The following is a 16,893-nucleotide window of genomic DNA, read 5'->3' on the forward strand; positions in this document are numbered from 1 at the left end:
CATTTGGAACAATCTAGCCATGAATTCTTATCCATCTTGTGTAAAGTTTTCTTTGTAGAGGAATTTCTATGGAGAAAGTTTTTAAAGTCCTGTTAAACTTTTTGCTTTTGCAAATATTTGCAGGGCTTCCTCTGTATAATGGGTATTTTGTTTCTTTCTTGCCTTCTCAATAGGTGGGGGAATGTGGAATAGAGGTAGGGACAGGAAATAGAACTGTAAATTGAAATAGAAAGAGGTACTGACTTTTTCTTCTAGATCTGGAAGGCCAAGGAGGGGGAGAGTTTCTGAAAGTTCTTTAGGGACTGACAGCTGCTTGTTGTCAGGGAAAACAGGACCTCAGCCATGGCTATGATGCGGTTTAAGAGGTTCAGGGATCCCTCAAAGACTGCAGAGAGTCGTGTGGAATGAATTCACAGACTCAAGCACTCTTTAAGTCAAGTTGGCAAAGGTTTATTTTAACACCAGTATAGTAGGCAGAGCTCCTTAAGGAACTTGCAACTTAACAGGAAGGATGGTAAGGGTTCCCTAGGAAAAGGAGTGGATTATCTGGCAGATATGCTAATTAAGGGATAACAGACAACTTTAGTCACAGGTGTCATTCACTACTGGAAACCAGGGGAAGGGGTTTCTCAGGGGTGTATTTTGAGTCTATTATGTCTGTAACAAGATAGCTTTGAGAGTTGATGTCTATAGCTTGACCTCTGGATTGTATACGATAACTGTGGGAATGCATACAGGACAATTGTGTGGTTACAAGTTTAGTCCTGTTTTTAGAAGAGAATGTCTGCAGAGATCAGCTTCCTCCTGTAACAGGAAAAGATAGTTTGTCTTACTGGGGCCCACTCATGAGTAACTGCTAGGCATAGTTTCCTTAGGCTGGGGAGAGAATTGTCAAGGATAGTGTTTTAAGGCTAAGGAGAAATGTGATCTTGGAAGTGGGGTCCAAGCACAAGCACTCAAGCAAGCCATCAGCTAGAACACCTGTCTTCTCACCCTTCCCCACCTCCCCCCATCCGCCTCCAGCACTGCCCCCCCTTCCATACATCCCCCGGGGCAGCTAGTGGGATAGCAGGCCTGCAGGGCCAGGGTGGGGAACCCTGAACCCTCTGCTCCTGCCACCAGCCCACCAGCCTGGTTGTCCCTTGGGTTCTGCTGGCTCTGTTTCCTCTGAGATCAGATCTCCCTGAGGCTAATTGCACTGGGCTTTCAGGCCAACATTTTGTTACATGTCTCACCGTTAAGGACATTGAGATCCCAGAGCTCCCAGGCTCCTGGGGCGACAGAACGACCACACACATTGATGTACTGCGGGGATAAATGGGAGAGTTTGTGACCGTGGCATTAGACCACTCTGAGAGAAGTCCCTGTGTCCTATGGCACAGAGGAAACTTGATTTTCCCGGAGTAGTTCAATGACCATCTAAAATGAATAAAAGGGTCTGCTCAGGAGCAAATCCAAGCCCCAGGAGATGATTATGTTTCTGGGATGGGGTGTTGTTGTCATTCATTTTCCCAGTCCTGGGTCCTCTCCCCTCCTCCACCTCCTTCTCCTTGAATCTCTCTCCCACCTCTGTCCACCTCAATTCTATGCATCCTGAAGGATTTCAGGACTACCAGCTGGTAGCCTTTTGACCCAGGCCAGTCTCCTTCTTGTGGCAGAAATGAGCCTTTTTTTCCCCCACCTACCCTCCACTTGAAAAGCAGAGGTCCTGGGGAAGGGACCCAAAGATCCTGAAAGGATGGTGTTTGAACCACATTTCTCCATCTCTCAATTCCAGGAGTCTGGTTGTAGGTGGGTGGGCAGGCTGTGGAGTAGGATCTGGAGGAAGGAGAGCAGGGATTTAAGTGAGGCAGAGTTGCAGGAAGTGATTGGCGTCACTCTCTCTTCCACAGTCATCCCAATCCAGCAGCAGGACAACCAAACCAATAGCTCATAGCACAGGCCCCTCCTCCAGAAACTGCAAGACAGTCTGAGAACATATGGTTTTGTAAGACCATTTAGGCTAAAGAATCTCCCTCAGTTGGGAGGGAGGAAATGGATTCCCTTGTGACTTGGGCCAACTTCTCCATCTCAAGAGAGAGATTTCTAGGTCCCAGCTCAAAGGCAGCAACTCCAAATCATGGAATGGTAGACAAGAGAGAATGCAAACCTGGACTGTGGTGTTCTTTGACAGTGTTTCTCCTGTATACATCCTGACTTTCTTGCCTTTGGCACTTAGGCAAACATGTTCCTCAATTGCTGGTGAAATGTTTCCCTCAGTCCTGAAGGAGAACTGAAAACAGATACTGGCAGAAATAAAAAAAGTGATCCTACTGTTATACCAGAAGCGAGTGAGACACTCCACAGAGTATAAGTTTTAAATGGAGAATTTATTAGCCGGAAGTCATTCAGGTTCAACCCAAATCAAAATGACCAAGAGTTTGGGGTGGAGAAGTCAAATTTATACAGTAGATCAAAGAGCAGTGGTTAGTTATCTCTTGAAACTTGCATATGTTATTTTAGCAGGCTTGGCAAGCCTCTTCCACCTTTGTGATCATGATACATGAAGAGGAACCTCCTAACAGACTGTAAGTACAGCATATCATACTGCTGACAAAGTGTCAACTGAATTACAACCCAGAATCTCTCTGTTCAATTTGCCATTTATATCCCACAACATAAGATAAGAATAAGGAATTCAAGAGAATGTCCGGGGCTGAGGCCTTCATCCTTCAAGGCCATAGGCAGATCAAGGGATGCTCCAGCTGGGTTTGTTGACACAAGATAGAGACGTCTCTCAGCCTGCTCAGGAAAGAAACAGAGATTGCTAAGCATCAGGCCCTTCCCTTGGCCATACTCCATACTCCCAGAACAGTCACGGGGCGGGGGGGGGGGGGGGGGGGGGGGGGAGGTGCCAAGGACACCCACTGAACGCCAAATGGCAGGAACTAAGTCTGATTTTCTTACACAAACTGGGGTTTTTTTTAGTTAGGGGCTGGGGGCAGGGTTTTTCTAGCAATAGCTGGCTGTCCAAGTATCACACTACCTATCCCAAACCAGCTTGGAGACAGAACATGGACCAGGAATTCAGAACCCCAATGTGATATTTGAAAGTGAGGGCAATCTTCCTTTCAAAATTTCTGTCCTGGCCAATAAAACTGGAGCCATCGGAAGTATCATTTACAAAATGGATATATTTAGGTTTGCCATCCACCTTCTCTGTTTTGTTGTAAGTGGTGGTTCTGGCTCATATAAAGGATTCCCTGTTTTCGATATTTGGCAAAGGACGATATTGTGTGCACTCAGGGATGTTGCTGAAGTTCAATGACCCTGCTGGGACCCAAAGATCCTGACAGGAGTAGGTTCTAGAGGAAGGAGAGCAGGGGCTGTTGAGGGTGAACTGGCTGCCCCAGGACTGGGAAAAAAAAAAAGACTTTCCACAGGAAGAAGGGAACAGGTGGGAAGAGTTGGGCTGTTCTCTGCCTCTGTACATCCCCCCCCCCCAATCCACCTCCCCACATGGGCCCGGATAGTGACGAAAATCTGAGGGAAACAAGCAAAACCTTTTTCCTTGCTGCTGCTGGGTGGTGTTCAGTCGCCTCTCCATGACCCTATTTGGGGTTATCTAGGTCAAGATTCTGGAGTGGTGTGCTGTATCTTTCTCCAGGTCCTTTGGCAGCTAGCAAAACTCAGGCCAACAGGGTTAAGAAACTGGACATGGGTCACTGAGCTAGTAAGGGTCTGAGGCCAGATTGGAACCCAGGATGAGTCCCCTCGATTCCAGACCCGGCATTCTCTATCCACTCGCGCCACCTAGCGGCACAGGTGGAGCATTACCCAGGTGAAAATGTCTCAAAGGCTTCTTACACACACACACACACACACACACACACACACACACAGACAGACAGAGAGACACAGAGACACAGACAGAGACAGACAGAGAATGCACATCAACCAATTGAGAAGGCAATTCAACTAAAAGCCACCTCCAAAAACAAGGACTTAGAAAATAGTACACTTAATAAGAGCATCCTTAAAGAACCCCAACAGAAAAGAGAAATCGAAGATGCCATCAACGTGCTCACTCTGACAAAACCGAAACCAAAACCAAGAAACAAAACCACCCAGGAGTGATGTGGTGGACAAGCAGATTCTAGCAAATGTGGAAAGAACAATGAATTCCAAAAGTATAAGATAAACTGTGTTGGGAGAGGGGAGGGGAGGTAAAGAAGGAGTCCTACCAGATTCCTTCTAGGACACAACTACAGTTTAAATACCTAAAGCAGGGATAGCCAAAACAAACAAAGGAAACCATGGACCGAGTTTGCGAATGGATACTGAAGGATGCTAAGATCATACATACCAGTGAGGAAATGACAGTGATCTAAAACAAAAACAACCAAACGAACAAAGAGAGAAACAAAATATAGTATGTATGGCCAGGCTGGATGTATACCGTAACTGCAGGCAGGGCTCATTCCATACTAAGAAAAGATATCAGCTTAATGAACCCTATAAAAAAAAGGTGTGTATATTGGCAGGGGGCTTTTAACAAAATCCAATTCCCATTCCCAGGAAAAACAGTGGAAAGTGTGTTTTTCTTCAACTGATAAGTCATCTCTATCTAACACCAAATGCAAGCATTATCTGTCATGAAGATAAGCCAGATATCTTTCCCATAAGTTTGGGGTGAAGCAAGGATGTTTATGATAACCGTGATCCTTCAATATTGTATTAGAAATGTTAGCTATAGCAATGAGATGAGAAAAGTGAGTGGCAGTACGGAACAAAACCATCCATCTTTGCTGATGACAGGATGGTAGAGAATGAGCTCAAAACTGAGTTGAAACATTGGATGATTCTGGCAAAGTCTCAGAATAGAAAATGAACCCACCTACATCATCAAGTCTCTGAATGATCAGCAAAGCTCAGGGAGGGTGAGAGAGAGAGAGAAAGAGAGAGAGAGAGAGAGAGGGAGAGAGAGAGAGAGATTTTCTATTAAAAAACCACTTCAGGGGGTGGAGCCAAGATGGCGGCTGGAAAGCAGGGACTTGTGTGAGCTCCCCACCAGGTCCCTCCAAAAACCTACACAAAATGGCTCAGAACAACTTCTAGAACTGCAGAACCCACAAAATAGCAGAGAGAAGCAGGGATCCAGCACAGGACAGCCTGGATGGTCGCTTTGTGAGTTCTATCATGCACAGAGCTGGGAGCAGAGGGGAACGGAACGCAGTGTCGGTGGCAGCAGGACCAACCAGACCAGGAGCCGGGCGATACAGGCCCTATTGGCCTGAGTCAGTGAGCTGTGGCAGTTACCAGACTTCTCAAACCACAAACACCAAAGACAACTGAGGTTAGTGGGAAAAGCTGTGGGGGACAGAATGAAAAGAGTTCGGGGTTCCACCACCACCCCAGAGGCAGTGGGGGTGGTGGCAGCTACAGAACTACAGCTGCATTTGCTTCCTGCCCCAAGCCCACCTGGTGGGAGGAATTAAGTGGCAGATCGGAGTGGGAGTGCAGAGCCAGCTTAAGATCTGAGTCAGGTCCAGGTTCGTGGTTCTTGGGGAAGGAGGAGTGCTGGTGTGGCAGAGATGGCTGTATAGAAATAGCTCTGAAAACAACTGCGCATCCCCTCAAGCTTGAAACAAAGTACTCTTTACTCTACAAGTAGTCATACCCCCACAAAAACTCAAGGATCAAATAAGTTGGCTGGGAACATGGCCAGGCAGCAAAAATGCACTCAGATTCAGTCTCAGACTTTGGAATCTTTCTTTGGTGACAAAGAAGACCAAAACATACAGCAAGAAGAAGTCAACAAAGTCAAAGAGCCCACATCAAAAGCCTCCAAGAAAAACAGGAACTGGTCTCAGGCCATGGAAGAGCTCAAAAATGATTTGGAAAAGCACATTAGAGAAGTGGAGGAAAAATTAGGTAGATGTTTTAACAATCTGGCTAGCAGCTTCTGTGAGGGTATAAGATTCACCCACAGCCAGCACCCAGAAAGCTGCCAACAGCACAGGTTCTTTTGATCTGCTTAATTAAGGAAAGCAAGGTGAAGGGGTTGACAAGCTTACTTTTAATTCAGCATACCAGTATCATTCAGTTAGTTGAGGGGAAAAAGCCAGCACCCTGAACTTCAAAACAAAATGCAAACAAATTACAAACATCAACAGACAGACTTTGTCTGATTCAAATCCCAACACATAGTTACCAGAGTTCAACAAAGTCTCAGCATCCGGGTTTACAAGTGGGAGGGCTCCTTAGCTCCAGCTGCCCAGAATCTCCTCGTCAACACCATCTCCAGAGCCCTGCATAAATGGGTCTGCCCTCCCTTCTTATAGGGCTTCAGGCATCATCAAACGTCATCTGAATCACCAGAGCTCAGGCTCTGGTGATTGGTTCTTGAGTTGGCCCCTCCCCTGAGGACCCTGGGAGGTTCACATCCACATAGATTAGGTTAACACCTAATGGGGTTTGGGCCTGGGGCTTAGCACCTAGAAAGGCTCACTGAATTACTAAAAAAAAAACAAAGGCCATTTTGCTTATTAACACAGTAGAGAAATGAGAACGATGCGAGAAAACCATGAAAAACAAGTCAATGACTTGATAAAGAAGACCCCAAAAAATACTGAAAAAAATATTGAAGAAAACAACACCTTAAAAAATAGACTAACTCAAATGGCAAAAGAGCTCCAAAAAGCCAATGAGGAGAAAAATGCCCTGAGAGGCAGAATTAGCCAAATGGAAAAGGAGGTCCAAAAGACCACTGAAGAAAATACTACCTTAAAAATTAGATTGGAGCAAGTGGAAGCTAGTGACTTGATGAGAAATCAAGATAATATAAAACAGAACCAAAGGAATGGAAAAGTGGAAGACAATGTGAAATATCTCATTGGAAAAACCACTGACCTGGAAAATAGATCCAGGAGAGATAATTTAAAAATTATTGGACTACCTGAAAACCATGATCAAAAAAAGAGCCTAGATATCATCTGTCAAGAAATTAAGAAGGAGAATTGCCCTGATATTCTAGAACCAGAAGGTAAAATAGAAATTGAAAGAATCCACAGATCGCCTCCTCAAAAGGATCCCAGAAAGAAAACTCCCAGGAATATTGTCACCAAATTCCAGAGCTCTCAGGTCAAGGAGAAAATACTGCAAGCAGCCAGAAAGAAACAATTTGAGTATTGTGGAAAAGCAATCAGGATAATACAAGATCTAGCAGCTTCTACATTAAGGGATCGAAGGGCTTGGAATATGATATTCCAGAGGTCAATGGAGCTAGGATTAAAACCAAGAATCATGTACCCAGCAAAGCTGAGTATCATGCTCCAAGGCAAAATATGGACTTTCAATAAAATAGAGGACTTTCAAGCTTTCTCAGTGAAAAGACCAGAGCTGAATAGAAAATTTGGCGTTCAAACACAAGAATCAAGAGAAGCATGAAAAGGTAAACAAGAAAGAGAAATCACAAGGGACCTACTAAAGTTGAACTGTTTTGTTTACATTCATCCATGGAAAGATAATGTGTATGATTCATGAGACGTCAGTATTATTGTAGCTGAAAGGAATATGCATATGTGTGTGTATGTATATATATATATGTGTGTGTGTGTGTGTGTGTGTGTGTGTGTGTATGTGTATGTATGTATGTGTGTGTATGTATGTATATATGTAGGCACAAGGTGAGTTGAATCTGAAGGGATGATATCTAAAAAAATAAAATGAAATCAAGGGATGAGAGAGGAATATATTGAGAGAGGGAGAAAGGTAGAGATAGGATGGGGTAAATTATCTCACATAAAAGTGGCAAGAAAAAGTGGTTCTGTAGGAAGGGAAGAGGGGGCAGGTGAGGGTAATGAATAAATCTTGCTCTCATCAGGTTTGACCTGAGGAGAGAATACCATACACACTCAGTTGGGTATCTTACCCCACAGGAAAGAAGGAGGAAGAAGATAAAAACAGGGGGGGTGATAGAAGGGAGGGCAGATAGGGGGAGGAGGTAATCAAAAACAAGGTCAAGGGAGAAAATTCAATAAAGGGGGATAGGTTAGGAAGGAGCAAATCATAGTTAATCTTTCACAACATGAGTAGTATTGTGGAACGGTTTTGCATAATGATGCACATATGGCCTATGTTGAATTGCTTGCCTTCTTAGGGAGGGTGGGTGGGAAGGGAAGAGGGGAGAGAATTTGCTACTCAAAGTTTTAAAAACAGATGTTCAAAAACAACAAAAAAAATGTTTTTGCATGCAACTAGTAAATAAGATACGCAGGCAATGGAGCATAGAAATTTATCTTGCCCTACAAGAGAAGAAGGGAAATTGGGATGGGAGTGTGGTGACAGAAGGGAGGACTGACTGGGGAATGAGGCAACCAGAATATATGCCATCTTGGAGTGGGCGGGAGGGTAGAAATGGGGAGAAAATTCAATGCTGAAAACTAAATATATTAAATAAATAAAATATATTAAATAAATAAAATAAGATTTGCAAAAAAAAAAAAAAAACAAGAAAACAACAACAACAACAAAAAAAACCACTTCAGATAGTACCAAATACTTGGGAGTCTACATGCCAAGACAGACTCAGGAACTATATGAACCCAATGATCAACCAATTTTCACAGGAACAGAGACAGATCTGTGTGAGGTAGTGAGAGAATAAAGTGTGAAGACTTCACAGGGAATATATATATATATATATATGTATCTACATCCAAAATGTTTTCAATATTTAGAGAAAATGGAAATGAGATAAATTTGAGTCTGTGGACATCTGATTATTTAGCCTTTAGGAATGTCTTTTTCCCCTGAAGTTTTTGTTCTTTCTTCTAGTTCTGGTTTAAAGATTTACCAAATAAGAATAGGGTCACTGTGACCTGCTTTCTTTACCGTAAGTGAGAAAAGAGGGTTTCCCCCTCCCTTTTTTCCCAATTCCCCTTCTTTAGATTTATAGATGTCACCTCAGCCTAAGTTTCATTTTCCTGTAATTCATATGATTTCAGGGAAATCAGATGGTATTCCCCTCTCCCCCTCCCCTCGTTTATTTGCCCCTATAAGGTAATTCTGTAGTTTCTGTGCTTGTATTGGGTAAAAACTTATTTCCTTATTCCTGGTTAGATTGTGAGGCCACTTGACCCTGCCAATGGGAATGGGGGTCCCGCCTCTGGGGGGGTGGTATTTCTTGGAATTGTTTGTACAAGGGTATATAATTCCCTGCTTGCCTTCTGTACCACACCTCCTCCTGCTGGTCCTGTCCTGGCAGAGGATGCACTTTTCTAACGAGAACTGAATAAAATTTATTTCTGTTCCTACCCCGAGATGGCTCTTAATTAAAAATTAATTTTTTAATTGGTGAGGGTCTTTCACCCCACACAGATCTAAACAGTTGTAAAGATCTTATTCACTCATGGGTGGGCTGATCCAATTGAAAACAAAGAAGATTCTTCCAAAATTCATTTCTGTATTCAGTGCATACCAATAAAACTACCAAAGAATCATTTTATAGATGGGGAGGGGGAGATAAAAAAATTCCTCTGGAAGAACTGCTAGAGAATATCAAGAGAATAAACGAGGGGGAAGAAATGTGAAGGAAGGATACCCAGCAGTGGTAGATCTCAAATTTTATTTCTAATAATAATAATAATAATAAATCAAGATTCCTCCAAACGAGCTGAAGCTGGCTAAGAAGTAGAGGGGTTGCTCAGTGGAAAGGATGAGGTAGGTAATGTAAAGTAGTAATTGTTTAGTGAAGACAAAGATCTGAGCTTTGGGGCCTCAAGATTGGGCAAAATCTACCCATTAAAAGAAACTGACAACAGGTGAAAATTTTGAATTCAGCAGTAAGTATGTCACTTTCAGGAAAGGCTATAAAAATGAGACACACAGAGATCAAATAAAGATCAGGAGTCAAGTGGAATATGTAAGAAAAGCAGGGGTAGTGGTCATGATCTCAGGCAAAGAGAAAGAGAAAACAGATTGAACCCACCAAGAAAAATAGGGAAACTATGCCACATGTCAGCAATATGACTTCATATCGTTTTAGACTGTTTAAAATAACTAGATGTATAAAATACCTGGGAGTAAACCTGCCCAAACAGACATAGGAAGTAGATGAACCTAAATAGAAAACGCTTGGTGTACAGGTCAAGTCAGATCTAAATAATTGAGACAACATTGATTGCTCTTAGGTAGGGAAAGCCAATGCCATTTTTTAAAAAAAATGACAATTTTCCTCCCTCCCCTTACCAAGAATATAGTTAGGAGGGAATTTAAACTGATTTAGGGAATCAACCCTACAAGTGATGTGTCCCCAAACCCTGGATGGACATCAGCAAATGCTTCACTTGAGGAACATGTTTTACAATTTCTAACATGGAAGTGTCTTTTGATTGTGGAAATGAGACCCCGATTCTAAAAGTTGAGAATAAAAGTAAATTTCATTTAATTTGAGTGGACGTGCTTGCTGGCGATTCCCATCCGTGTTCCAGTCTTCCACGCTGTGTTGCCGGAGTATTCTTTGGAGAGAATTCTCCGCATTGTGACACTTCAAAGAGAGCAGGTCAATTACACCTTCCTTTTGTCCATTATGTCAAAAATGTGAATTGTCTTGATGGGACAGAAAGGGATCCAAACAATTGGAGCTGGAGCATTCTTTCTTCCTAGGCACCTGCTCCATTTTGACAAAACTCTTTCCTGTTGAAAATGCCACAGGACCACTGCACTATGTACAGGATAAACTACAGGGATATTTGATATGGTTACATGTTCAATCTACTGAAAGCCAGGATGATTATAGCAGCATAGTGTTTGTACTGATTTTGAATCGTCTTCCAAAACATGATCATAATTAGAGGGCTGTGAGACATTTTAGGAGACTGGCTGAAATGGAGGACGTTTGGGATCCCAGCAGAGGAGCCACTGGGGTCAGCAGAGGGACAGCAGGGGCTCATCTCCTGTCTAAGCTGCTTCGTGACACTGGCCAGGTCACTGGACTTCTGGGAGCCTCAGTTTCCTCCTCTGTGAAATGGGGATAATAATAGCATGTCCCTCCCAGAGAGACTGTGAGGATCCAGTGATTATAGCTGGAAAGGGCTCTGCCAGTCTTTGAGTTCTGGAAATTTATTGTGGTTTCCTCAATAAGAATAAAGTTAATGACTGAATCAGGTGGTGAACAACTGAGATAATCCGCAGATCGGGGAAGGGATCCATTGTGGGGACACAGTGTCATTGCAGCTGCCACCCCCTTCACTGGACATGAAGAAGACCCAGGAGAAGACAAGGGAAAGGCTACAGGGTGACTGGGTCTCCAAATGGACAGTTCACACAGGAATCGCAACACTGAGGATGATGAGCTGGGAGGGACTCAGCTCCTGTCAGTAATAAAATAACCCAAGACAATTCCAAAGTGCTCATGTTGGAAAATGCTTTCCACCTCCAGAGAAAAAACCGATGGAGTCTGAATGCAGAGCAAAGCATTCTACTGTATCTTTTTTATGTGTATTTTGTTTTTTGAGTCCTAGTCTTATTTCACAATGTGATTAACATGGTAATGTTTTGCATGATTGAAATTGTATAGCAAATATCAAATTGCTTAGTGTCTCAGGGAGGGAGGGAGAGCATTTGGAGCTCAAATTATAAAAAAAAATTAATGTTAAAATAGTCTTTACATGTTATTGGGGGGGGGTGTAAATATTATTTTAAAAAATGGATTTTGTCCAGCAGTAACAAATAAAATTGGGGCCTGGTCCTGGGAAACAGGAAAAATGGTTTGATTCCAGATCTAAGTAGCATCCAATGAAAACAAGGAAGACAATGTGGCCCACAGAAGAAATGCACCCTGGGAAGAACCAGCCACAAACAGGCTTAAATGCCCAGTAATGAGAGATGGGGAGTCAGCAGCACATTCAGACACCCACTAGAACAGGGAAGACAGAGACAAGCCAGTGAAATGGACTCATTTTAGGCTCTGTGGGTGTAGGAAAAGAGACCAGGGTTGGAAGGGATCTCACCTGGCCAGCTCCAAAGGTGAAAGGGACTTCCCTGTCCAAGACCAGACCAGCATCCACCACAGGGCTCCCAGTTTGGGCTGGGGTGGGGGATTTTTCTGTATTTAGGGGCAGAAGGGTCTGCAGAGGCCATCCAATCTGAAGCCTTCACTCTGCAGGTGAGCAAACAGACCCTAAAAAGGGGAAGCCATGTGTCAAGGTCACAGAGGGAAGAAATCAGACCCTTGTCTTCTGTCCCCAAAGGCCTGCCCTGTGCAAGAGCCCTAACAGCCTCTGGAATCCAGCAATTCCCAAATGGTAGAAAGGCCCTAGGAGGGAAGAGATGACACTATTTCCCTGATTCTTCCCAGCCGCAGACACATGGGGTGCTTTTTCTCAGTCCTAGCCTGGCTTTCATCGTTTGTCAAGCAGGAAGGATAATACCATTTGCAGCAACCTCAACCTCACGGAACTGGGATCATGAACCAAGAGCTAGACGGCACCCACCATAAGAGTCACCTACAGCCAAACCCTCCTGTTTACGAATAGGCAATCTGAGACTGAGAGGCCAAAGGGTTTGCCTGGGGCTAGGCAGCCAGGACATCTCCCAAATTTAAAATTTAAGCTCTAGACCCCAGAGTTCTTGGTGCAACCTTTCCTTGCAGCCTCCGTGGCTGCAGATGGAGATCATACCTACAAAACCCACTGACCTCGGCCAAGTACCTTCTGAACAGCTGCTGGCTTTGCTAATGGATTCTAGGCCCCAGGTTAAACCTGGGCTTGGCTGAGCAGCTCACTTCTGAGAAGAGGGGGCTTTCATCTGGCTGGTCTCCCAGGCTGTCCATGCACTTCTCTTCCTAGTAATCCTCCCCCCCCCCCGCCCCGCTCCCCGAAGCCTGCCCAGATGCTGAGTCCTGCCAAGCTGAAAGTGGCTCTTGCCTCGGTGGGTTTCTCAGCCACCTGCACCCCTCCAGACCTTCTCCCCCTCTCCCCCCCAACCAGTCCTGCATGCCCCTACTGGACCATGCACCTGGAGGACAAGCCGTCCTCCCCACTGAGGTGCCTCAGATTTGACGTTCCAAATGGTCCCCCTCCCTCCATCCCTCCTTGAGAGAGCAAACATACTATTTTCATTTCTTTTGTGTTTTTTTCTTTGGGGTCCAAGTCTTCTTTCACAACATAATTAATATGGTAATGGTTGGCATGACTGAAAATGTACAGCATGTATCAAACTGCGTACTTTAGGGCTCTAGTCCTAGGGCATAGCCCAGATGCCTGGAATTGTGTTCAGAACAAGTCGGCCCAAGAGTGGCTGTTCTTAGACACCAGGACAGGCCATGTCATCTCACTATCCCCACCAGGGACCTGCTGGGGCCCTCTCCTCCCTCCATCACTTCCTGGCTGGCTGGCCTAGACAAAGCTCAATTCCCAGGTCACCCCTCCCCTCCAGCAGAGGTCTCCCCCTGATAGAGTGGAAGCTTCTCCAGGGCAGACGCTGCCTCTCTTCCAGTCTTTGTAGCCTCAGTCTTATCCCTGGCCTCTCGGGGACTGGGACAGAACCAGCAGGTTTTAGCAAGCCCAAGGAGTCTCTGCCTAAGCCCAGAAGTGCCAAGGTAGTGAGACTGATGACTCCTAAGAAATTTACTAAGGGATTAGTACTTCTATTGTTACAAGGCTTCCAAATCTCTAAAGGACTTTGCTTGTGTGTATCACCTCCCCAAAATTGGGAGGTGGGGGTCAGGTGCCATTACCCCATTTCACACATGGGGAAATGGAGGCCTGGGGGACCAGGGTTTCCTAGAATTTCAGTCTAGCCTCAAAATGAGACCTAGAGCTGGTGGGCTCTGAGAGGCCATCTAGACTGACTCCACATATCTTACTGATGGGGAAACTGAGGCCCCGGATCCCACAGCTCAAACACCCATGCCTGCCCAGCTCCCAGGCTCAGCTCTCCTCCAGGGGCCTCAGGGCACTCCTATTCCTACCTCCAGCAACCGCAGTCCCCTAGAAAACGCCAGCAACACATTCATCAACTGAACAAACCAACAACCTTTATTGGTAATAACAAGAAACTTTGCAATAACAAGGCAACTCTAAATGATAGCACGAGGGAAACCCCTTTAAGGTGCATTAATTCTCCCTCCCCCCAGGCAGGCAGTTTTGGGATCCTTAGTACCGTGCCCTGAAGCAGGAGCACCACCCACCTGCCCTTTGGCCCAGGGCTCCCGAGGTGGCAGAGATGCCCAGGCCAGACAGCTCCTGAGGAAAAAGATGGAGTCCCACCCAGAGGCTTGTGGCCGGGCCATGGTCCCGGGGGACTCCAGTGAAGAGCAGACAGAAGGACTTGTCCCGATGGAGGCCAGAGGATGCTGCTGAGGGGCCCAGGGTATGCTGCCAAGGAGCCCAGGGGAGACTGCAGTGGGGGCCAGAGTAGGTTGCGGAGGGGGCCAAGGGAGCCTGGAGAATGCCAGAGGGAAGCTTGGGGGAAGGCGGTGCACCTGCTCATAGGAGTGTGCAATGATCCTGCCCAAAACACTGCCCTTCACAACCATCTGGGCAGCCCTTAAGCTTGTCCTCGGCCTGCTTCTGACGGATCTCTCGAATCACTGCATGGAAGGCGTGCTCCACGCCCTGCTGGGTCTTGGCTGAGGCTTCCACGTAAGGCACCCTGAAGCTGTCACCAGCTTCCTGACCCATGTCTGAGTCCACCAGCCAGTGACCCTCATCTGTTTTGTTGGCCACCAGCACCATGGGTACCCTCGCTGTGCCCTTGACCTTGCATATGAGGTTCCTGAAGACGCTCACATCCACAAAGGTCTTGATGTAGTCAACAGCGTAGACGCAGAGGAAGCCGTCTCCCCAGCGGATGCACTCCTCCAGCCACTCAGTGCAGTTCTCACCTCCTGAAATGTCCAGGATGTTCAGCTCACACGACTCCCCGTCCACCACTGCCACGCCATGGTACATGTCTCTAGCCGTGGGCTCGTACTCAGCCATGAAGCGGTTCTGGAGAAAGCGGATGGTCAGTGCAGTCTTGCCCACGCCACAGCTGCCCATCACCACCAACCTGTACGGCATCTTGTCTCTGCACTGGAAGGAAGGGGAAAGGGAAACAAGCCCTCATTGAGAATCTACTATGTGCCAGGCACCATGGTAAGCCCTGCCTCACAATCTAACAAGTATCTGCAGCTGGATTTGAATTCAGGTCATGCAGACTCGAGGCCCAGCACTCAATGCACTGGCTACCTGCCTCATTCAAGGGACACTAGAGTGAGAGGGGCTAAGAATGGGTGTCTAGTGTTCCTCCATGGAGGTGCCTCTACTCAGGGCAACCCATTCCACTGGAGGCTCCCACCCCCCTTCTCCGCATTCAGCCTCAGTTGGTCTCTTTGTATCCCTCCCCTCTCTCCGAAGGACAGACCTGAAGCTCCCCTGCCTTTTGCTGACCATCTCCAAACAGTCCTTGGAGTACATGGGCCCCACACTCTTCTCAAACCCAGCTGATCTCTTTCCAACCCTCTCTGGCTTGTGGGCACCCTTCTGAAACCCTGGGACCCACACCTGATCTCAGGGTTTCCCAAGTGGTCTTAAGAGAACAGTAAACCCAGAGGTCTGCTATTATCTATGGGAACATGGGTGGGGTGGAAACCAGCCACCACCCACTAGCCCGTTAACTGCACCCCCTTTTCGTTCCCCTGACCTGCCCTGCTCCTCCTGCCTCTACTTACCCTTTCTGAATTGTTAATGGGGCTGGCAGGGAAACCTAGCTAGGGGGTCTGGGTCCAATAGGCAGGAGAGGAACACAGGTCAGCTAGTTAGGAGCAGAGGAGACTGCCCGTCCCTCCACACCCACGACATGAAATGCAGGGTTAGACCAACCCCCTAGCCCCCATTCCCCTCCTCCTGGGAAGCCTGCCCTTCCCAACACCCACCTCCTGCCAGCTCAGAGCCACACCCCACCCTGGGATTTGGGAACCTCAATCACAAGAGTTTCTTGGGGTCCAGTGTACCCTGACTGGGGCTTTGGGGAGCTCTTTCCCAACAATTTCAGGGGACTCTGAGAGCACGACCCTCTAAGGGAATCAGTGTCCAACCCAGGTAGCTATTGAGGATTAACAGAACATGCACCTTTCTGCACCTGCAGTCCCCCCCGCCCCAGCTTGATGCCAGGAGGAGTAAGTGATGGGCTCCACCTTCTCAGCTTGGAGAGACCTTTCCAGTGATGCAGAGCATAGTTTAATGGCCTTGGTATCTATGTTGCATGTTCGTTATTATTAAGTATAATTTATTTAATATATTCATTTATGTTAATAATGGCCGTGTATGGGCATCATTGCAGTCCACGGTCCATTTGCTTCCTCCCCTGCTTCTGACCCGGGATGGGACCTTTCTCTGCTCTCCCCCAGCCCCACCTTCTCTCAGGCTTGGCTGGGAACTCCCCCTTCGTCCTTCCTCCCCCTCAGCTCACCATCCCCGCCCCCCACTCTCCTCCTTCATTCCACCCTGAGATGCAGAGGTGCCCCCTACCCTCGGCCAAACCTAGCTTTCTCTATACCCCTCCCACCTTTTCCCATTGCCCTGTCACAAGATTCTCTCTCTGCCTAAGTACTACCTGCCTCCCTGCTGCCTGAAAACATACCCAAGGCTCCTCAAGCCCTAACAAATTATATTCACATCCAACCATTCCCCTTAGCTATCATTCTAAAAGTCTCCCCCACCCCACATCCAGCCAGCTGCCAAATCTCCACTTGTCTGTCCCCTGCTCCTCTCCACCCTCCCAACCAGGAAGCATCCTAGCTCAGGCCCCCAGCACCTTTGCACCGCGGTAGTTTTCTTGTTGGCAGTGCTGTGGCTAGAGCGCAGTACAAATCCTACCGCAGCCACTAGCTGGCTGTGTGGTCTGAGTAGCTTGCTTCACTTCTCT

General features: G+C 46.5%; 1 protein-coding gene across 1 annotated transcript; it reads right to left on the reverse strand.

Moving 5' to 3' along the window:
* Positions 1-251: 251 nt before the first annotated feature.
* On the reverse strand, positions 252-15,047 carry LOC118833273 (GTPase NRas-like). Its single transcript, XM_036740624.1, has 5 exons — positions 14,519-15,047; positions 14,174-14,341; positions 11,994-12,088; positions 1,236-1,305; positions 252-385 (listed from the first exon to the last, which is right to left on the reverse strand). The coding sequence occupies exons 1-5, from the start codon at positions 15,045-15,047 to the stop codon at positions 252-254; spliced, it is 996 nt and encodes a 331-aa protein (XP_036596519.1).
* Between the last annotated feature and the right edge of the window lie 1,846 nt (positions 15,048-16,893).

The sequence above is a fragment of the Trichosurus vulpecula genome (assembly GCF_011100635.1).
Source record: "Trichosurus vulpecula isolate mTriVul1 chromosome X unlocalized genomic scaffold, mTriVul1.pri SUPER_X_unloc_9, whole genome shotgun sequence".
Taxonomy (NCBI): Eukaryota; Metazoa; Chordata; class Mammalia; order Diprotodontia; family Phalangeridae; genus Trichosurus; species Trichosurus vulpecula.